The 23,361-nt window shown below is 52.1% G+C and overlaps 1 protein-coding gene across 1 annotated transcript in view; it reads right to left on the bottom strand.

Annotated features, from left to right (window-relative positions):
* The window catches only part of SYT6 (synaptotagmin 6), a 58,787-nt gene that overhangs the window by 22,315 nt on the left and 13,111 nt on the right, over positions 1 to 23,361 (bottom strand). The window contains exon 3 of the mRNA XM_081222599.1: positions 22,495 to 23,050. Coding sequence (XP_081078725.1) covers positions 22,495 to 23,050 — 556 coding nt within the window. The remainder of the gene's footprint in view (positions 1 to 22,494; positions 23,051 to 23,361) is intronic.

The raw sequence follows: 23,361 nt of genomic DNA, 5'->3' as shown, positions 1-23,361 counted from the left end.
GGATAGCGCTCTAAAAAGGTCTGACACAGCAGCAGAACTTGGAACTTGCCAGAAATGCAAATTATTGGGCCCACCCTCACAGGGGGTGGGACCTGGCACTCCATGTTTTAACAAGCCCTGTAGGGAAGTCTTAGGGGCTGAGAACCATTGCCTTGCGGAGTTAGAAGAACCAACTGAGCACGCACACTCTGGCCGGGATTTTGATGTTGCTTCCACTTTCTCTCCCTATGTTCGTGATGAAAGCCAAAGTCAAGAGAGAAGGGGACTGACAGATATGGAGCATCTGCTTGTTTGTAGAGACCATGCTGGGTACTTATCATACTGTACTTAATTCATTTCGTTCATACAACATTCCTGGCAGGAACCCACAATTATTGCCATATTGAGGATCACAGAGGTTAAGTAATCACCTAGGGTCTCAGAGTGATCGACCAGGTCTGGATTTGGACTCCCGTCTGCTGACTCTGAGGCCTTGTTCTCCTCCTCCATGCCACCCAGCCTCCTCTGGAATTGTGCTCCACTCCACCTACCTTCTCCCCCTGGTTATTGAGGATCAGGTGGGCTAAGGACACGTGTGGGTTTTTTTTTAAATAAATTTATTTGTTTATTTTTGCCTGCGTTGGGTCTTTGTTGCTGCGTGCAGGCTTTCTCTAGTTGCGGCGAGGTGGGGGCTACTCTGTTGCAGTGTGCGGACTTCTCATCTCGGTGGCTTCTCTTGTTGCGGAGCATGGGCTCTAGGCGCACGGGCTTCAGTAGCTGTGGCACGTGGCCTCCATAGTTGTGGCTCACAGGCTCTAGAGCTCAGGCTCAGTAGTTGTGGTGCATGGGCCCAGCTGCTCCGTGGCATGTGGGATCTTCCCGGACCAGGGCTTGAACCCGTGTGCCCTGCATTGGCAGGGGGATTCTTAACCACTGCACCACCAGGGAAGTCCCTCCCATGTGGGTTTTGAAAGCAAATTTTTTCAGTGTTCTGGAATCAAGAAGCCCTAAAGAGGAAGGCTCTGAGACTCAGAGTCATTGCTTTTCTCTGCCTGCCCCAGTCTGCTTCCTCTTGAAAGGGGACAAGTGTGTGATGTGAGGGGATCCATCTCCTGCTCACTTCAACCAGCCAGTGCCAGCATCCTCAGTCAGCCATTCCTCATGAAATGCACCTATATGTCATCATCTCACCCAGTGCTAAGTTGCCCCAGTGGACACTGCCTGATGCAAGAAGATTGGGAGAGGAGGAAGCTGGGCCAGCAGTGGAAGGACCCTGTGCTCTCTCTGCACAGATCTACCCACCTGAACTTCTCTGGGGTGCAGACACCAGGTCTGGGAGGAGGAAACCCTTCATGAAGAAATTTTGGGCAGGGAAAGTGTTTCCCTCTGTGTCCTGCAGAGTTCGAGTTATTTTCCTCACTTTTGTTTTCCGGCTTCCTCAGGTCTTGAGGTGGGGCAAGGGGGTGGTCTGCAGTCCCTGTGGGCCTCCTGGGAGAGTTGCAAGTATCATATCTTGGGATTCACCCCCTTGGTGTGGGATCTGTGTGGATCGGAGCAAGACAGCTCCACATGCCGCTAGGCAGCAAGAGACCACGAATGACTGGTCAACTCATCCAATCCTAGCTTCCAAGCAGAACCACATTAAACTCAACAAATGAGGCCTTTTTAAAAGACATCTCACTCACACCTTTCGCAGTGTCCCATCATCCTGGAACTCAGGAAATTCTCCTTGACGTCCAACCCAGTGCCTCCCAGGTTACTTACACACTTCCCTCCTAGTTCCCACCTGCCGTTTCATCATAACGCAGACATTATGCCTTCACAGTCTTGAAGGCAGTATCAGTTTTGACTGCCTTCCCTTCTCCAAAGCTGGGAAGTCCAGTGTCCTTGGCCTTCTAAAGTTTCCAGGCATTTCAGTGGCCCTCATTCAGACCCACAATAGTCATCAACAAAGAACTCTCAACTGGGGGGTTGGTGGGAAGCTGAGGTCTTGGCTCTTCATCCAACCAGGGGGGAGGGAATCACAATTCTGCTACAAAACAGCCCCAGTGGGGGTTGCATGGGGTTTGGGGCAGAACCCAGCGTTCAAATCCCTACTCTACTACATTCCAGCTGCATAACCATGAACACCATTGAACTTGTCTAACCCTCTCTGACAACGAGCATCAGCCATCTTCAAGGTGGTTCCCTATTGGGCAGCTGCTCTAAGCCCCTGATTTGGAGGCATATGAGGAAACCACAGGGAAGACTTTGCCAGCTGCTAGTAGAAAAATCAAGATTTACGTGCAGCGAGCATACAATCATTCTCCTGCCATATTGGGGCAGGCGGTGGCCCTGCACCCAATGGATGTGCTATCCAAAGCCCACCTGGTGGGCTGAGGGGCCAGGTGTGCTCTGTGGACATCTGAGTCAGGAAGAGGAAGAGGGGCAGCTGCCCTGGGCACGCCCCTGGGTAGAGGGTGGGAACGAGGACATCTTCTAGCCTGGGTTTCAGAGGCCACAGCTCCTGACTTCAAGGCCCGTGGGAAGCTGTGCTGGCTAGCAGCCTGCCTCATTCTTTCCTCCCAGCCCTGGGCTTCCCCACCCAGAAGCATCTTTAATAAGTGGGGTTAGGGGGCTTCCCTGGTGGCACAGTGGTTGAGAGTCGGCCTGCTGATGCAGGGGACACGGGTTCGTGCCCCGGTCCGGGAAGATCCCACTTGCCACAGAGCGGCTGGGCCCGTGAGCCATGGCCGCTGAGCCTGCGCGTCCGGAGCCTGTGCTCCGCAACGGGAGAGGCCACAACAGTGAGAGGCCTGCGTACAGCAAAAAAAAAAAAATAATAATAAGTGGGGTTAGGGAAGGACGCCTGTGGGTCTTCTTGGGCTCCAGGCACCAGCTCAGGTATCCCCAGCAACAGGATAAACTTAGGGGTAACATTGAACTTAGAGCCAGGAGGCCTAGGTTCAAATCCCAGCTCTGCTGATAGTTGGCCGAGTGATCTAGGGTGCGTCATTGGGCCTCACTGAGCTGTGGTTTCCTCAGCTGTAAAATGAAAGCGTTGTACCAGATGACCTCACCTTCTCATCTGTAAAATGGGCTTAACCGTGAAGATGAACGAATGTGTGAACTTAAACCCCTCGCATGGGGGGCCTAGTGCAGAGCAGGCTCTTCATACACTTCCTCAAATACTCAGGCCCCTTCCTGCTTTGTCCTGCTGTGGCGTTGCATCGGGCTGGGGTTGGCCTCAGGAGTCTCCAAGCTGCATTCTGACAATCCACCTCTGGAAGGAGAAGCTGCTGGTGGAAGAGGAGGGCAAGGGAGGAGGGAGCATGGCTCCAGGACCCCTAAAGCTGCCCGAGGAAGTACAGAGCTCTGTGCTGGGAGGTTGTTCTGCACCAGGCCCAGGGCCTCCCTTCCCCCTCTGCTCACCCAGAAGCATGATGATGAAACACCAAATTAGCTCCATTATTGTAACTCCTCCAAAAATTATAGGCCGCATGCTCTGCCAGAGCCAGCTAATGTCTCCCACTGGGGAGCAGGTGACACTAATGGTTATTTCCTCTCTTCCAGGCACCAAGTGCAGAGTGGCAGAAGCAAAGAGTGAGGCTCAGGTTGGGAGGCAGCCCCGGGGGTGGGGAAGAGAGGTATCGTGGAATCAGCGTTCCTGCCTGCCCCTGTACCAGAGCCACGGCTAGTGCTGCCTGAGCTCCAGAGCGGACGTTTTTTCAAATCCTTCCTTCCCTCTCCCGGAGGGACTGCCTCTTGGCACTGAATGAGCCTGGACAGCCCCCAGGTTCAGGAAGAGGCCAGCCTGGCATTAAGGCAAGGCCATACCCCACAGCCGTACCCCTGGCCCAGCCCAGCCTCAGCCCCTCATGCTGGGCATCCCCAGGGTTCCTGCTACTCCTGCTGTGGCGACTGCTGCTGGCCAGGGGCCTGCTGCTCCCTGGACACCCCCATCTCTCAGGCCCACCTCTCAGGCTCCTTACACAAGTTGCAGCCCAGCTTTCCTTGCCGTCCTCTCTCAGCTCCTCCTCTCACCCCGCCTCCACCTGCCTCTGCTCTCACGCCAGACAGCACCATGTCCTGTCTGCAGCAGTGAGGCCACCTGTCCTCAAGGAGGTAGGCCTTTCTCAGGCTGATCCGGGCCCCTTCCTCCCCGGCCAGGCAATGGGAAATCACAGATTCCGGGACCTGCGTTCACCGCCAACCACGCACCCCACGGCTCTGCAGAGCACCCGCCACTGTTTTGGCCCACATCCTTCTTAGAGACGAGGGTGGGAAGTGGGTCTCTTTATAGAATTCCTAGCCAAGCACCTTCTGCAACTACTGCAATTAGCAGTTTGAGAGTAAAGACCTCTCTGTGATAATCAGTATAAGAGCTCAAGGGTCTTTGGATATTACAGAGATCCCTTCTCGTTTTACAGATCAGAAAACAGAGGCTTTGAAAGCCTGGGCGGCCCAGCTGATGCTAGATGGAGTTTTTTAACCCCTAGACCACTTTGGAATCCCCTTCTTTCACTTTCCAGTTTCATTCCACATGTATGAATTGAGCACCTACAGGTGAAGGCCAGGGTTAAGGGCTACAGGGGACATGCAAATAAACAAGACCCCGAGGGGCAGCAGTGGAAAGTCGAGAGCCCTGGATTCCAGAGACTGCTAACCTCCACCACAGTGAGGATGATTACAGGGAAGAGCCTTCAAGATCCCACTCGTAGCTCACACTCATCGAGCACTCGCGGTGTGCTGGGCACTTGGCTAAGAGCTCTGTGTTTATAGATTAGGGGTTACTCTTGGCCATATTTTACAGATGAGGATGCAAGCACAGAGATATTCACAAAGATATTAACCAGCCCACTTTGCTAAAGAGGAGGGAGATGTGGCTCAAATCCACGCAGCCGGACCACAGGGCCACCCGCTCAACCACCATGCCAAACCAGCTTGGTTTTCTGAAAGGTTGTCCCTGGGGGTCATATCCACTACCCTCACTAGCCAGTGTTTTGGTTTCCTCTAATGCTTCTGGAGCCCTGGTGAAGCAGTGTGTGTCAGTGCTTTACGTCTGTTATCTCAGTTACTCTTTTTTTTTTTTCATGGTATGCGGGCCTCTCACTGTTGTGGCCTCTCCCATTGCGGAGCACAGGCTCCGGACGCGCGCAGGCTCAGCGGCCATGGCTCACGGGCCCAGCCGCTCCGCGGCATGTGGGATCTTCCCGGACTGGGGCACGAACCCGTGTCCCCTGCATCGGCAGGAGGACTCTCAACCACTTGTGCCATCAGGGAAGCCCACTCGTTTTTATAAATCATTTTTTTTCTTTTATTTTTTAACATCTTTATTGGAGTATAATTGCTTTACAATGGTGTGCTAGTTTCTGCTCTACAACAAAGTGAATCAGCTGTACACATACACATGTTCCCACATCTCCTCCCTTTTGCGTCTCCCTCCCACTCTCCCTATCCCACCTCTCTAGGCGGTCACAAAGCACCGAGCTGATCTCCCTGTGCTATGTGGCTGCTTCCCACTAGCTATCTATTTTACGTTTGATAGTGTATATATGTCCATGCCACTCTCTCACTTCGTCCCAGCTTACCCTTCCCCCTCCCCATATCCTCAAGTCCATTCTCTAGTAGGTCTGTGTCTTTAAGAACCTCATTTACATGTCACAGCAAATTCATGAACTAGGTCTTATGATGACCTCCACCCCCTTTGAAGAAACTGAAGCTTAGAGGTGTTCATAACGTTTTGGAGTTCAAAGACCAGGCTCTGAACTGGCCCCGCGATGTTGTTCATTATTCCCTCTGGTCCCAGGAGCAGGGGGTAGCTTTGTTTTCCCCAAGCATCTGGTTTATACTTATTTCATAGACACAGAACCCTGTGACTATGCTTCCCTTCTCACGTAGCTGCTAGAATGCTTCCAGGCAAGTGTGAGTCTGCTCCGGACAGCGTTCGGATGGTGGGGCACACGTACTGGGTGGTGGCCTCTCTGGACTCCATTTGACTTTCTTTCATTTATTCTTTTGCCACATTTGTATGTTGTCTTAAGTTTATTTGTAATCATATTATAGGTCTTGTGAGCTAGCTAAATCCTTTTTAGAGCAACACAAAGTGACAGACACAAATAAATGAAAGCTTTTAGTACTTGCTATGCAAGCTTCAGACAATTCACTCTGTCTTGCCTCCACTTAATTGTCTCTATCTGCAGAATTAGAATAATGTCCCTGCGAAGACTTGCTGAGGACTGAATGAGACAATGTGTGTAAAAGGGTCCTGTAAATTCAATAGTGCTATGTAAGGGCCAGGTGGACTTGCAATATTGTTATTAATAGCAAGATGGGGTCCCGGCCCTTGGGGCACGTGCCCCATGAGCGGTCTGGACCCAGGGATTGGTGAAGAGGGCCTGGTCGGCTGCGACCCAGTCCTGCATGTTGGAAAGGTACCCAGAGTTGCTGATGGGTTTCTCAGAGTGGCCCAATGTTGCCGTGGTGGGGTTAGAGCTGTGCCAGACCACACTGCCCATACCTGGAGGCAATCCCTGGGGCTCTGCCCACTAGGAAGCCAGCTGGCTGAAGAGGGGGAGGTAATATCCCCAGGGCCACCCCCGGGCCCCAGAAGAAGGTCAACCGTCCACTGTGAGGCTGTAGGGTTCCCCAGACGGTCTCCCAGGGTGTCCTAACCTCATCAGCTGGGAAGAGGAGACCACTCCCTACATCCCTAGGAACTCAGGGGTTCACTGATAAAGATGAGCAATGGCCATGGTCCATGGTGAGAAGGCAGGCCTGGGGGGCCCAGGTTCCTGAGCCTGGTCTTCACAACCCCACCTCTGAGCCTCGGCCCTGCTCACCTAACAGTCTCCCCCTCCTGTTCTCCACACCACATCCTTCCCTTCATGCTAGCATTCTTCCAGAATCACTTAATCCCAGAAACTTCCAGGCCTAACCTAGACAATGCTTCAACCTCTCTCGGTCTCCAGAGCATTCCTGTCCCTCACTACCTTCAGGTGATTTTTCTAAGTAAGAGGAAGATTTTGGATTTCATCAAAATGTAAATGGAGCTTATCTCGGGATAATGGGCTTATGGTGCATTGCATTTCTTTTTTTGTGGCTTTCTGTATTTTCCAGAATATCTAAAACAAGAATATAATGCTTTGCCTTGAGGCAAGGAAGGGTAAAATATATTATAGTCTTACAGCTTTTAAAGAAAACGATCTCACTTTTGGTTCTCTGTCGCTTTAAAACTTGACTCCAGGGAATCTCCTCAGTTTGCCTCATCTACAAAATTGAAATGCTGTGTTGAGAGTGTTATATGAGATAATGTACTTGGAACATGCTTTATAAACACATTAGGTGTTATTGTTGTTAGTCCCGGGAACAGTCAACTTCGGCAAGAACCTCTGGAGGCCCTTTCTCATTGACATTTCACCTCAACCTTGTGAAATACAGGTTATTTCCCACATTTTACTAATGAGGAAACAGAGAGGTGATGTGATTTGTCTAAGGCCACACAGCAGAGGCAGGATTCTCGCTCTGGTCTCCTGACTCCCAGTCCTGCTGACCTGCAGGTTCTTGGGGGATGGCACCGTGTTTACCTAATGCCTTGCAGAGGCCTCTTGGATCCTGACTGACAGACCAGAGCTGGCCGTGTGGCCTTGAATAGTCCTGCTCCCTTATCAGTGCCTCGGCTTCCCCAAGAGTGAAGAGATAATCCTTGGGGCTTCCCTGGTGGTGCAGTGGTTGAGAGTCCGCCTGCCGATGCAGGGGACATGGGTTCATGCCCCGGTCCGGGAAGATCCCACACGCCGCAGAGCGGCTGGGCCCGTGAGCCATGGCCGCTGAGCCTGTGTGTCCGGAGCCTGTGCTCTGCAACGGGAGAGGCCACAACAGTGAGAGGCCCGCATACCGCAAAAAAAAAAAAAAAAGTGAAGAGATAATCCTTATCCTCCCTTCTCAACCTGTGGGGGACAGCCTGTGGAAGCAGCTGTGGGCTTATTATCGTCACCCATATGGGTATGTCACAAGCTGCATGATCTTCAGGACACAAGGTCTTCCTGAAATTCTTCTTTTCCAAATGCAGTTTCTTGGGGCAACCAAAAGGTGTCTCTCTCTGGGGGACTGGAGTCCCAGAGAACCAATCAAGCAAGATTGAATGGGAAGAAGCCCCTTGCTGGGTCCCCAGTGTCTGATGGACGAAGCGTGTGTGCAGGTGTGTGTGTACACATGCATGCGTACAGGGCTGCCCGAGGTCTGGCCCAGGGAGGCCCAGGCTGCCTCCAGCTGGCCAGACCCAAGGTGGTCAGGGGACCCTGCTGAGTCCTCCCTTCCTCTCTCATGCAAGAGGAATAGTTGCTCAGCCAGAGTTTCTCTGGTAAACATTGCCCAAATTGGTTTGGGGGAATATTTTTCCTCAGGGAACACTCACTCCCGAAAGTGAGCTGGGTGTCTGCCCAGACTTGGATAGGATTTACTAAAACCAAACCAAACCAAAACAAAACAAAAAACAGCCCTGTCAGCAGGAATTGGAATTACAAAGGCCCTCGCTGCCTGCCTTTTTTCCCTGGCCCCTTTTTCTCCCCAAGCCTACCAAAACAGCCCAGAAGCAAGAAGAAAGTTTGGTCGCATGTTTTTCCCCTTAAAGCATTTTCAAGCAGGTGCCTCCAGTCACAAAGTCAGCCTGTCCCCAACTTCTTAAGAAGGGACATGCTTATTGTGTTTTCATGACACACCACCAGAGCTGTTTTTCTCTCTCTGGAATCTGGACTGTCCCGAGCACATGGTCCAATGTGTCACTACAGGGTTGTGAGTCAACTGAAGGCTCTCAGAAAGTGGAATCAGCCCCGCGGGGAAGGAGTCCCATGCCAGTGCTGTTCTAGGGCTGGGCTGGGAGAACCCCGCCCCCCATCCCTCCCCACAAGGGCTCTGGAGAAGGCTAACCTGGCGGGGAAGGGCTGAAGCAGTACCTCCCTTCTCCCCCCACCCTGAGCTGCCCCATCTTCCCTTTGGGTTTTCTCTTCAGTTCTATCTGCCCTATCATCTTCTGCACTCTGTTTAAAGCTCCAGCCCAAGTGTAGACCCATACCTGGTCTACTCTTGGTTCCCACTGCATCCCTGAAATAGCCCTGCAATGTGAAAAAGAACTCCAAATGCTGAGGGTGAACAAAAGAAATAACCACAGAAAACACAATGGCACACAGATAGGGTGGCTTCAAAGTCTTTCACCACTGGGCTCCAGGCCCAAAGGGCTGGGACAACGTCACAGGCCCCTCCCTGGAAGCTCTCTGCCCTTTTCTGGGGAGTGGCACCCTCTCTTTTCTGGACATTCATCTGTGGTCTCCTAACAGCCTGTATCCTTCCTGGCTGAAACCTCATCCAATCCTACCACCTGGGGCCTCCCACTTAGGCTTCATTGTGGTGGGCAGGGCTGTTTCATTCTCAGCCCACTGGCAGAACCGGGAGAGCTGAGATGGAAAGTGGGTCCCCCTTCCTATCTCAGGTAGCAATTTCACCTGTCCCCCTAAAGAGGGGCCTCTCCTGCATATACAGGGAGGGCCCTACATGCCCCTTTGTGGGCTCAAGGAATGCCAATGGCCATAGCAGTTCTTAGGTAAAAAGAGAAAACAAATGCTATTTAAAACCACAGTTGCCTTCGATGGAGGGTGGAGCCAGCAAAGGCAATCTAAGAGTCTCAGGTTTCCCCTGGTCCTGGGGAAGAGGGCCCGTCATTCAGCTGAATACCTTCTTGGGTTCTGAATGTTTGCACATGGGGCTGGAGCTGAGCCCAGGCTTAAGGGCTGACAAGAACAAAATTTCCCAGGGCAACTTAAAGAGGGGCATAGTTTGCTTGTGATTGAGGCAGAGAGCCTGGGGAAGGTGGAGAGGAGCCAGCAGGCTGAGGGGAGCAGGCATTCTCTGGGAGGCAGGGCAGCAAGAACCTCTGGGAGCAAGTGCCTCCCGCAGCCTCTCCTGCCGCTCGAGGCTGTTCACTGGGCAGAGGGGCATAGATACCCGATTCCCACGAGAACAAACTTCCAATCGGGCTCTGCTACTCACTTTGTGTTGCTTGGGGTGGGGTGGAGCTGGGCTTGCATCCCGTGACTGGGTCAGTGAAAGAAAAGGCTGAGAAGGGGACCCTTCAGAAGAGACAGACAATTAGCGCCAGAGGGGGACCAGGAGAACATCTGCTGTCCCCGTCCTAGGAAGAGGCGGCTCTTGGGGAGAGCCCCCCGAGCCAGCTCTTGAGGCAGCAGAGAGAGTTAGGGGCACGTACAGTGGAGCCCACGCACCCGGTGTGACTCCGGGCTCTGCTTCCCACTGGCTTTGTGAGCAGTGGATCACAACAGTACCCGCTCTGCAGGGTGGTAGTGAGGGTTAAAGGTAAGCGCACAGAGCCTGGCACGTGGAGGCAGAGAGGCCCCAGCTGATGCCCCACTTATGCCTGCAGTCGGAACTGTGTGCACAGACGGCAATCTGAATCTTGTTCTCTGATCGGTTCCCATCTCACCTCGACTCCTTCCCACTGTGTACGTGCCCAGACACAGGATTTCTTATCACAATAGAAAACAGCTCCTGGAGAAACCGGTCCCATTGTCAAGGATGTTGGCGCCCTCCCTGAACTCCAAGCCGTGCCAAGTCCAGACCATCAGCAGGAAGACAGGCAGTCTTCTGAAGCAATCATTGGCGCTTCTCGGGCCATCAAGACCAAGGGCAACGCCAGCCTGCGCTGGCCAGAGACGGGTGAGGGTTTAAACATCTTGCCCCAGCCCCTCCCATCCCAGGGGCTGTCTCCCCGACTCTAATTCCCAAGGCCAAGTGGTTTCCGTAGAAAACCCTTCATCCCAAGTTTTGCTGCAGCCCTAGAGAAACCCTCAAGGTCTCAGAGACTTTGTCCAGAGAGGAAGGCATTAAACATTCATGGAGAATGAGTAGGTGTCATTTCAGACCTGCGAGGAAAACGTGGCTACAGGGGACGACGGATGAGGATGAATGAGGGCCAGTTGGGCACGGGGTTGGCAAGCGATTGGGGTGGGGGTGGGAGCTGCCTGCTGGAGAGGCCACATCTTTCTTTATTGTTGCTGACGTGGAAACATCATAAAAATATGCTAGCACTTGGACAAGGCTGACCCAGACTCTACGGCTAGCTTTGTCTCCTTCCCCCTCGAAGGAAAAAATATGTGTGCGCAGTGGGAGGCTTGGAGGTGGGCGTTAGTTGGCTTAGGGTCCAAGGCACTTGGATATGTAGTTTCTCTTCCCTCCTTGGTTTCCTTGCTGGCGTTGCTTGTTGGTTTGCCTATTTCCACTCCCAGTAGAGACTGGACGTCTCTTGCGTGGAAGAGACTAATTGTGACAGAGCGAATGTCGTCTTTGCTCTGTGCCCTTTGACACCTCATGCCTTGGACTCCAAGTCTTGACCCTCTTCCCTACAGGATAGAGAGGCTCTCAGGCACAGAATGAAGACAGGGAGTGGGCAGAGGCCTGGGAAGGGAAGGGAGGAAGGAGGGAGTAAAATAACCAGGGCAAGAGGATTCCCTATAAAAGCCTAGAGGCAAGGAAGACAGTAGCAAGAGCACAGGGCTGGGTCTCATGAGACCGGGGTTGGGGTCCAGATTCACACAGACTCACTGAGCCACCCCAGACAAGTTGTGCGATTTCTCTGGTCTTAACTTGCTCATCTGTGGCAGGAGGACGTTGGGCCAGATCACCTCCGAGGCCCTTTCCAGCTCTGACTTTCCCCGAGTCCACGAGAAAGTGGAGTCATAACACTGGGATCCGCAGAAATTAGAAACCCCTCAGGGACTGCCCCAATTCTTCCAAGTCGGTTGCCATTCTGGTCGTAGTTATACCCAGTGGCCCCAGTCTCTCTGGATTGCTGCCGATGTAGGGAACCCATTGCAATCCCTTCCTCCCAAATGAATCCTGCAGTTTGAATGTCCTTGATAGTGTCCAGAAGGGATGTTTGGCTGTTGCTTCCCTTGTGACCAAATAATCTCTCTCCAGGAGAAAAATGTCACTGTGAGTTATCAGGTGGTAGAAGCTGTAAGACAAGTGCATGCTCTGCACGGCAAGGTGGGGGAAGCACATAAAATGCACCAGTGTTGGAGGAATTGATTTTTGTTGATGCATGAGCTTATTGCCTAATGATTTCCTGTTCATTCTCTTGTAAGGGAAAGATTGGATATTTATACCATTGAGATGCACAGCATACTAATGAAGGGCACGTGGGGCCGGGGCAGGGCAGTGCTGGCTGGCCCAGCCAGCTCGGAGCTATGGCAAGCTGCTGGCAGAGGAGGGAGGCAGAACAGGGCTGCGGTCTGGTTGCCAGTGGGAGCTGGGTTCTGCAGGCAGCTGGCCAGAGTGGGCAGTGGGGCTGTCCAGAAGCTAGGAATTTATCAAGGGTGAGAAGGGAACTGTCTGCACTGTTCTGAGCCTCTGGCAGTCTCTTAAGGCCACTTCTTCCGAAGCTGCAGGGAAGGACCTATTGTGAAAGGCTGATTTTAGAAACAACTTAAAAGAGAACACCCAAGGCCATTGGAGCCATTATTTACAGCCGGGTCAGAGCCCTGCGTGGACCAATTAACTTTGTTTTCCAGCCCCGCATGGGAAACCTTTAACCCCATGTACCCAAGAACGGCTACTGGTCCCACTTGGCCCAAGTGAGAGGGTGTGGAAGGGGAACATCCATCACCTCTGCTGAAGGGGCAACCTGCAGGCCTGGAGCTCTCACCTGCGGTGCAGGGACCGTGTTGTCATTCTGGGATTCTATCCCCTCTCTCTCCTGAACAGACACGCTGCCTGTGGGATGCAGCTCGGACCCCACACCCCGCCTCTCCCCCTTTCTGGGTTCCTGATGGATTTTCAGCAACCCTTTGCTAGAGGAGCCTTGGCCCTTTGAGTAGTTCCCAGAAAAGTCAAGGTCACGTTGGCTGCAGAACCTGGGGCCTAGCGGGTTGAGTCACGTTCTCAGGACCTGAGCTTTGAGCATGGAGGGACCCCTGGCGCACCCCCTTCCAACTTCCTCCTGGTCACTACAGGACATGAGCTTGGAGGGCGGGGCTGCAGGTCTTATTCTGGAGCAGGAAAAGCTGCTCCTGGCTTCCACATCCCTAACATCCCATGGCATCCTTGCGGGAGGCAACCAACCAGGCCCTTCCCCTCCTCCCCTCTTCAGGGAGGAGAGCAGAGGAAAGAGCCCAGCCAGCTGCCCTCTGCACTGGCAGGGGCTGAAGGAATAAACTGGGTGGGGGCAGGGACTGGACATTGTCGCCCCTCCCCCAGCCTGAGGGTGTGGGTGCAGGAGGAGAGCTCAGCATTCCAGAGAATAATGAGTTTAAGGAGGCCAGGCCCCAGGGAGTGTGTGGGTAAATGAACATTAGCAGAGACAAGCGGCTCCAGCTGAGCAGCAAGTAAACAAGAGAGGCCTGCAGCCCTGGAGTGACCCAGGGCTTCTGACTCGGCCAGTGGGGGAGGGCACAGCCAGGGCTCACGGGGGCCAGGCCGCTCAAAGAGTGGGCAGGGCTGGCCGGCTTCATACATGATTCAGAGCAGCTCTGGCTGGAGGGCTTGGGGAACAGTCTTCATGGGTTTGGCGGGCAGCCCAGGCCCAGCCTTGCTTCCTTCACACCTCCTGGGGCTTCCATGTGACCCTGATCTGATCTCTTTTAGAAGGTTCTCTCTCTCTCTGCTTCTATCCTGGCTTGGTTCTGCTTGCAAGAGTCCAGACACTCGGGAATTCAAGGCAGAATTCTAGGGATACCTAGCCTTGCTGCAAATTCCTGATGCAACGTGCTGTCTTGGCCTGATCTGCTCTGCGTGACTCGGGGCTGCTCACCCACTTCCCCCCATCCCCACCCCACCTTTTCCCCAAGTATGGCCCATACATGGAGCTAGCCTGCTGGCACACTGCAAAAACAGCCTTCCCAGGCCTTGAAATCTTGTTTCCCTAAATGATACATAAATGATAAAAAAAGAGTTCCCCTAAAATGATACAACCCATGTCCCAATCTTCCGCAAATGACCTCATCTCCAATGGGGCTCCACCAAACAGCTCTTGGCAAGGCTGATGCTGAACAAAATGGTCACGTCTCAGTCTGCGTCTTACTTGATCCGTTGCAGCATCCGATACACTTGATCCTTCCCTCTCTCATCCTGGACACACTGTCCTTTTATCCTAGGACACTGCACTTTCCTGTTTTCCCTCCTATTTCATTGGCTGGGGGTTATCAGTCTCTTTTACTTCCTCGTGGTCCCCACATCTAAACATTAGAGTGTCCCAAAGCTCAGTCTTAGGTCTTTTCTCTAAATTTGGGATCTCAACTAGTCTCATGGCTTTTAACACCATCTATATGCTGACATCCCCTAAATTCAGTTGTTTAGCCAAGGCTTCTCTTTTGGACTCTACACTCTTTTTTTTGGCCACGCAGCATACGGGATCTTAGTTCCCTGACCAGGGATGATCAAACCCGTGCCCTCTGCAGTGGAAGTGCAGATTCTTAACCACTGGACCACCAGGGAAATCCCTGGATTCCACACTCTGTATCCAAGTTTCTATCCAACATCTCCAGTTGGATGTCCCAATGGTATCTCAACTACAACATGTTCAAACCCGAGCCCTTGACCTTCCTCCCCATATGGGTTCTTCCTCCAGCATTCCCCAACTCAGTCAATGGCGACTCCCTCCTGAGTTGTTACTCAGGCTGACAACCTTGATTTTTCTTTCCCTACACCCTAGACCTGCACCCAATCTGTCAGCAAATACTGCTAGTTCTACTTTCAAAATGCATCCAGAATCAAGCACATCTTACATTTCTACCCCCCATCCTTGTCCAAGCCACCATTGTCTCTTTTTCATGGCAATAGCCTCCCAGCAGATTTCCCTGTCTTTGCCCTTGTTGTAGAGTCTATTCCCAACCCATCAACTATAGTGATGCTTTTAAACTTTTGACTGTGGAACTCCATGAACCTTTCCTGCCCCTTTACCTCTCTCACTTCATCCTTTATTCTCTCTTCTCCCCAGTCCCATTTCTGCTTCAGCCACACTGGACCCTTATGGTTCTTTGAACAAGCCAGGCGTCCTCCCGCCTCAGTGTCTTTGCATTTACCATTCTCTCACCTGGACCTCTCTTCTTCCAGGTATATGCATGGCTCTCTCCCTCTTGTCTTTCAGGCCTACTCAGATGGCCTCCTCTTGGGGATGTCTCCGCATCTACCCTGTTTTACCCTGCAATCCTCTCCTCTAGCCACACTCCCAACCCCAATACACCCCCCTCCCACCCCGCCGTTTCCTGGCTTTATTTTCTCCAGGCCACTTACCACTCTCAGCCACACTATTTATCTCACATACTCATTGTCTCCCTCACACGACTGTAAGCTTCATTTACCACTGCGTCCCCAGGGTCTAAGATGGTGCTTGGTACCCCACAGATGCTGGAACACATCACTGCTAGTTGCCTAGTTCCCGAACTATCCCTCCTTTGCCTTCCTCAGTTCTCTTCTTTTCTCTTGGAACTCCCCTGGCTTGGTACCCTTTTCTGGCCCCTGTCCTTCTTCTTCTTGACTGTGGGTGTTCCCCAAACTCAGTTCTTGTTCTCAAATTCTCCTTCTGCCATCTGCATCTCCCATTCCACTCCCTTACTCTCCCAGCTTCAGCAATCACCTTTATTTTCCCCTTCTCCCATTTCATGCAACTTAAATAATTGTTCTTTGGATTACATTTTTACTTGCTCCGAAAGCTCCACTCAACTGTAAGCTCCTTAAAAGCAAGGACTATATTTGTCCTTCAATACCCAGTGTTCTTGGACCCAAATAAGTTCTTTAAGAGATCACTGAAGACATGTTGAGTGGATGAAGGTTCATTATGCTTCCCTCTTTCTCCTGCCCCTCTCCTAGCCAGGATAGAACTGGGAGCCTAAGATCCAAGGTGGGTACTTTGAAGGCACTGCATCAAGCTGCTGGTCAATGAGCATCTGGGAGGCTTCATCCCAGGTGATTGACTGAGTCACAGTGAATCAACTGTGCCGACTCTTTGGCTCTACTTGAAAAGGCCTTTTGTAAGCTACCCTTGGATCACACTGGATTTGAGTATGTGGGTGTGAGAAAAGAATGCAACTAACTCTTTTCTGGCAAGGAAGGCAATTTCATTCCAGGAGGCCAGCCTTCCATCAGCATGCTGGGACCTGTGTGTCCCCTGGGATGGTGGAGGTGCTCTCCTGACTCCCCATAAGACTGTGAGGCTTTGAGGACTGGACTGAGTTGAAGTTATTGTATCCCCTGTGCTAGCCTGGTGCCTGGTACATGGTAATTACACCACAAGTAGTTACTGCACAAAGAAAAGAAACCCATTGTATTCGAGTGAAGTTCTTTCTAGATCCTTCCCCCCAATCCAAAGAAAATAGAGAAACACACTCCCCTCCCTCTGACCCTCCCTCTTTCAACACTCTTTTCCTTCACTGCCATCAAAACCTGGCCTAAAACTTTCCTTTTCTAGAAGCTTTCCCAGACCAGTCTCATCTGACTCTGATTTCTTTTCTCCATCTCTCCTCAACACTTCTGCACATGGCTTGCAGTGCAGCAGCTTGCATGATTTGGTTGTGAGCATCCTGAATTGCTTTGTCCCCAAGTGTGTGCCTGGTGTGCAAGGGGGTTGAGGGGTTTGGGGGTCACTGGGCATGCTCCACACTTCCCAGTAGCTTGGTCAGAGGTGGGGCTTTTTCTTTGCCATCCTTTCCGCAGCCCAGTCCAGCTTCTGTATCCAACACATGCTCAGTGATCAAACCGACAGCACATAGCTGACACTCAATACATGTTTGTTGAATGAAAGAGGAATGAATGTCAAACTCAGTGCCACAGGAGAACACTGGGGAGATGGTAACGGAATCCAAGTGTTAGCACAAAAGCTGCCCCCTGAAACGAGAGGAATAATCCAGGCCACAAAGAGAAAATCAAACCAGTCACTCTTCTGGGTCCCCTGACGAGATGCACAGTTTCAGGGTCTATCTTCTGTCCAAGGAGCAATGTAATCACACTCACTCCCCTCTAACCATGCAAGGATGTGGGCTCTGTTGAAGACCTGGACTTGAGTCTTGGCTCTCTACCACCTTCTGTCTGGGTGACACTGGATGTCACTTAACCTGGAACCTTCATTTCTTTACTTACATACAGGGCACAATAATAAGGCTTACGGTGAGGATGAAATGGGATAAAGTTGGTTGTGCTCTTGGCTCCCAGTAGGAGCTCAAATAATAACCTGCATATTAATAACCAGTAAATGGGGGGCTTGAAAGGTGGGGAGGGAGCTGAGCCTGTTTGCAGGACTGGGCCTCATGGGAAAAGGAGGAAGGAAGCTTGCTGGTGGGGACTTGCTTGTGGCAGGAACTCCATGGAGGACATTTCCAAGGGGCTTAAAGAGAGGACTGATTCTTACTGACATTGAAAGGAGGAGGGTGTGTCTGGAAATTCTGCCCTGTGGCCTATCAGCCTGGGGTTTAGGCCTCTACTAGGGAGACCATACTTCCAGGGACTGGGTATCCCTGCTCTGAAAGCAAGAGAGCCAACCCCTTCTCTATAGGGGAAGCTGAGAATCTCAGAATCTCACAACTTGGAAACTAGTTTCTGAGGAAACCACAGCTCAGAGAGGGCAAATCACTTTTCCAAGGTCACACAGAGAACGCATGATAGGACAAGAAGTAAAAGAGAGAAATAAATAAAACAGGAGTAATAACAACCAACAACCTGTCGGAATAGGTGATCTGGAAAAAAGTGGGGGATCAGGCCTGGGAGTGGTACAAATAGTGACCCACAGGCTGAGTTAGAAGGAAAGGCACTGTAAGAATGGGGCTCAGGAGGCTGCTCTGTGACAATGCTGCCCTAGGCATCTTGTGCATTTTACCGCTATGAGGTATGTACCATCATTATCCTCATTTGACTGATGTAGAAACTGAGGTATGGTTTAGACAATGTCCCCAAGGTCTCAAAGCTAGAAAGTGCGGAAGCTAGAATGTAACACAGGTTTGTCTGGTATCAAAGCCTGAGCTCTTTGTACACAGGTCTGCTCGTTCCCAGGCTAGAAAAGAGACTGTTCTACCACATAAGGCACCCCCTCCTCCCTGCAGACTCCAAGTCCAGGCTCCCTGGAATTATACAGAGCACTCCATCCCCGCCAAGACACACACATACCTGCACACACACATACACACACACACACGCACACACACACACACACACTCATTCTGACATGGCGGGGACCTGGTAAGGCAGGAAGTTGGCCAAGTCCATTAATGCCACCAAGCACAACACATATTTATGGCCCCAATTACAGCCTCCATGAAGGAGCTGGGATGGCAACAGGAATACTTGTGTGCACTGGGGTCTGAGGCCTCTGTAGCAATAACTACAAGATTACAGAGATGTTAGAAAACCCTGGTGATGGCGGCTCTATTTTAATGGTAAATCTACAGCTTCATATAGAAATAATGAGACTGGGGGCTGGAGAGGGGGGAAGGGAAGAACAGAATGATTTCAGCCAATCGAAGTTCTGTGTGGAAAGAAAATGACAAACCACGGGGAATGCCCAGGAGACCACCAGAGGACCTTAGTCAAGCCAGGCAAGAGGTGGGAGCCTCAGTGGCAGACCTGCCCATGCCTGAGCTTCTTGATTCCAGGGAACAGCAGAGACCTCTGACTGTCTTAGCACAGCTTGTTTGCCTGTTTCTCACCCTCTGGTGGGGTGTATGTTAGCCCCATTACAGCCTAGGCTTCCATCCAGAACAACCTGGGGATGCTGAAGGGAGTGGCCCTTGGGGCTTAAGATTTGCAACTAACGAAGGGCTAGCCTCCCCAGATGAATGCCTCCCCTTCACTAGCTTTGAAGCTCCATGTTCAGTGGTTGTAAGAAAACAGAGCAAATGCTCCAGGCCTTGCTACTTCAGACCACCTTGGGCACTGGGGCAGGAGCCAAAACGAGGAACCTGCCTGGTTCCACCTGCCAGGGCTGCACCTGATTCTCCCATACATGTGTGACAAGCACCAGGAGGACAGCATTCATGGACTCCTGTGACATCAGAGCAGCCTCCCAAGCCCACTTCTCACAGGGCCTCTCCTTCTACCCAGACTATTGGTCACTGGCCCTCCACTTCAGTCCAGACTATGGGTCCCTGACCCTCCACTTCAGTCCAGGCTGGTTAATCTCTTTGCTACTCCAGACATAAACCATCTACCCGAACCATCTCTCTGCAGGAATGCACAGCCCAGGTCTCTCCCCACCATGCCTGGCTCTACTCACTTTCAAAATGCTACTTGACTTTCTCCTCCAGGAAGCCTTCCCAGGTTAACTGCACCCAAATTCCATTGCTTCTTTAATAATCCTTTCCTTGTGCACCAATACGTAGTTTTGTTTGAATTCACTAAGCCATCGGTCATTCAACAAGAATGTGCTGAGTTCTTACGTTTGCATAAAATGACATGCTCAGCCCTGAGGGAAAATACAAGAGACAGTCAAATGTGGGACACAAGCCATTCCTGAGCCACTGGGGACTCTGCAAGGCAGAATATGACTCAGTGTATAAATGAGGGACCCAGAAAATAAATCCAGAGGAGTGATTGCTGTGAGAGCGGAAGGACTTCAGGGAAGCTTTGAAAGGTGGATTGGTTTGGGCCACGCAGAGAGGTGGGGGAAAAGCCTGTCTGCCAGAGGAAACCTTGGGAGCAAAGGCAAGAGGCAGAAATGCTGGACGTGTTCAGCAACCAGCCTGCAGGCCGGAGGAGCTGGGGGCCAAAATGCAGCTCTAGGAATGAAATCTGGCAGAAATCTGGCATGCAGGAAAGATGGGAGCCGGCTGTGCTCATGTGCACTGCGCCCCACGATGCTGGCTGCAGGCTTTCATGTACACTGAGTGCTCAATCATTTCCCGTTACTAGGGCTTGGGCCTCTCTAGCCTCAAAATAATTACAATTTTAGAGTAAGCACAGGTAAAAGCACCAGCCTTTTTATTTCCTTTTCCTTTCCATTGTCTGATTCCTCACCCCCCAGGATAAAGAGCCCACCCCTGAGAGCTGGCCTGCTGGAGAGGCTGTGGATGGGAGGGCCCCAGGGGCCTCACCAGGCAGAACATTCAGTGCAGACAAACTGCGAGCAAGACAGGGAGTGTGAGCAAGTCACCCGAACTTCTGCTTCAGAAACTCCTGGGCCCAGACTCTTCCTGCTTTTGACTAGGATGCTCCCCCTTCCTTTTCGCTTATCAAGTTATATATACCAGTCCCTCCCTACCCATCTGAATTCTCCTTCCCCACCCAGGAAACCTTCCCTGGCTGTCCTAACTCTCAGATCTTACAGCCTCACAGTATTTGCTACTTTGTATCACTAGCTACTGCATTAAAGTTCTGTGGGTCAAAAAGGCTGTCTTCTATCCCAGCCCCCCTTGCTCCCCAGTTCCTGGCACAGTCCTGCTTAGGAGGAGATGGAGGAGGGCTAGAGTGGTACTGACTGAGGATGATGAGGATGGCAATGATTTGTCCAGCTCCTTTTGGACGATCTGCCTTTTTCTGAAGCTGGGCTGAGGAAGGGGTGTGGGACGAGTGCGGGGACAGCCACGGAATTCTAGGATGTAGGAAGTTAGCATTCAGGTGAGGAGCATCCTTGGGCACAGACCGCATGCTCCAGGACTAGGGCTTCCATCGTGCCTGGAGCTCAAGTTACAGGAAAGGGAGGTCTCTGGAGAGGAGAAGGGAGGCTCTTCAGAGGGCTGTGTTGAGCCCTGCTTCCCACAGCCCCTGGCCCTCACACCTACCTCTCTCTGAGCACTTGGGCCTCAGCCTCAGTATGGGGGGGGACTGAGCCGCTTTTCTCTACCTGTATAGTCACGATAATGAAGCTGCTGCCTTACGAGACCACAAGGGAAGAGCTGCACCAGATGTAAACTTCAGAGTGATTTATAAAGCGGAGCTCTTGGGCTTCAGGCTGGCACACAGCTGCTGTTCCAGCCCGCCCCGTCTGCCCGCCCTGTCTGCCGGCCCCGCTGCTTGTGCTGTTCTTGCGGATGACATTTCGGGAAAGCAAAAGTAGACATCAGACTGGGCTGGTCAAAGTCAGCAGCAGCTAGGAGAATGGGCTGTCCCAGAGACCTTCTCTGGAGCAGAAACGGAGCCCATCAAGCTTTCTCTCTTTGAACAAATCGATTCTTATCCTTTTCCCACCAGAGTGGGGCTGATTCTCCCAGCCTCTCTCCTTACAAGTTCAGCCCATAGATATTGAGTATTGATTGTCCAAAGGGAGGGTCTGCACTCAGGGAAATAGTGCAAGAAATATCCCAGGAGACACTCAATCAGTTAGCGTTCAAGACACCAGACACAAGGCCATTGGTGTTTGGTGGCCACACCCCTGCAGGGCTCTCAGCTGCCTGGCTGGGCTTAGAGAGAGGCACAGACACATCTGTGGGATGCAATTACACAGCTTCCTCAACAGCCACCCAGGGGACTGGAGAACACTGTCTACACTGGACCAAAGGGCTCTGGAGATGCCCTCTTAACTCTCTGTGTCAAACCTGTCCTCCCTCTTAAAATCCAACTTGAGCCCCAGCTCCTTGACACCGTCATGGTTAATTCCAGTTGATCATGAACAGCCAACTTCCCCCCATGTGTGGATTAGCCAGGTCTCCCTTCAAGCCCCGCCCCGCTCCAACTCCCGGACTGGCCCAGGCAGGCAGGGCCTGAGAGCAGGGGCTCTGCTGCACGGTAGTCACTAGTGCTGGTCGTTAAGTACTTCCAGTCCCCCTTCTGGACACGTGGTAGGATTGCTTTGCCCACAGCCCCTTTGATAGTAGGAGTTGCATGTGTCTTGCTTTGGCTAATGAAATATGAGTGAAAGTGACATGTGCCACTTCTGCATGGAGGCTTTAAGAACTAACACATGATTTGCCACATCTTCTTCCTCCTCAGGTGGTAACTATAGGGGCACAGGTCAAAACGGAGCCTCTGTTGGCTTGGATCCCTAAGTAACAAGGAAGAATGGCCAAGCTGCAAAGCACATGTAACATGAACGAGAACTAAACATTGGCCGCTTTGAGCTACCAAATCCTAGGATCGTTTGTGGCTATGGCATAACCTGGTTTATCCCAATTAATACAGCCTGTTCTTGATTGCTTGTGCCGGGCTTCCAGTACACACCAATGCCCTTCACTCACACTGCTGTCTGAGTCAGTAGTCTGTGGGCCTGGCCCGATCCTTACCCATGATTAAAGACGTATATTATTTTATAGGTGGTAGACCTGAGGCCTGGCAGGTAGAGAGAACCACTTCAGAACATGCGATCCGAAGCCATAGATATGTTCCCTTCCCTTCCCACCCACATGGGGGCTCTGCTCCCTGCCCCCCACCAACGTGAGCCCCAGGGCAAGGACTTCCCCAGAGTGGGCTGGGCTATTAGTCAGAGTCCCCTTCGTACCCTGAAGGGCAGAGGCCCCTTTGTCTCTAGGGGTGAGGAGGATGCGGGACACATCCCAGTCAAATCCAGAACTGCAAATCCTCCAGAAGCCCAGGGAGCAGGGTGGTACTCACACTGGTTGCGTACTGGATGTCCTTCCAGATGGAGGTCTCCTGGGACAGGTCAGAGGCCTCAAAGAGGTTGTCCAGGATGACCTCCCCGATCATGTCATGGCGGGAGAAGCGGTCAAAGTCGAAGACACTGAGATGCAGCTTGCGGTCAGCCAGCTCCTCATAGGGCACGGGGAAGTGAAAGTTCTCATCGAAGGTGGGGTTCAGGGTCTTGCGGTGCACCCGTGTCTGCAGCTTGCATTTGCGATCAGGCAAGAGGTAGATCTTGACGTAAGGGTCAGAGCTGCCACAAAAGTCCTTGGCGGGGAGGTCGAAGGCCTTCAGGATGCGCACGATCAAGGTCTCATTCTCGTAGTCGTAGCGCAGGCTGAAGTTGATCTTCCCGCAGGTCTTGGCCTCAGTTTTGGCATCGTCCCCCTCCACTGACTTCTGCTTGTAGAGCTCGGGCTTGATGCGGCCAATGCTGGTGGGCTGCTCCGCCGCCGGGGGCAGCTCATTGCCATAGTCCACGCTGGAGACATGCATCTGCCGTGGCAGGTGGCGCTTGAAGGACGTGTGCCTGGCACAGGGCAGGAGGGGGTGAGAGAGTGAGGTGGGGGAAGGAGTGGCGGAATGCAGGCAGGCATGGCTCGGGGCCCTGGCTCATCCTACCCCTTGTGAGGCCCCCTTTTCCTCCTGCCAGTTGACCCCCTTTCCCTCTGCACACACTTGGTGTGCATGACTTAATATATGAAAAGTAGTTGGAATGGAGCCTGGTGCATAACAAGCTTCAGTAAGTGTTAGCCATTGTGATCATTATTATTTTTCCTGCTTTTCTGCTACCTGCTTTCTAGGTTTCTTTCCTGGTAGGCATGACTCTGGTTCCCCCAT

This window comes from Mesoplodon bidens, assembly GCF_964165515.1.
Source record: "Mesoplodon bidens genome assembly, chromosome: 2".
In the NCBI taxonomy this organism is placed as follows: domain Eukaryota; kingdom Metazoa; phylum Chordata; class Mammalia; order Artiodactyla; family Ziphiidae; genus Mesoplodon; species Mesoplodon bidens.
Note: the sequence above shows the minus strand (reverse complement) of the source record. Positions and strands in the feature narration are given on the sequence as shown.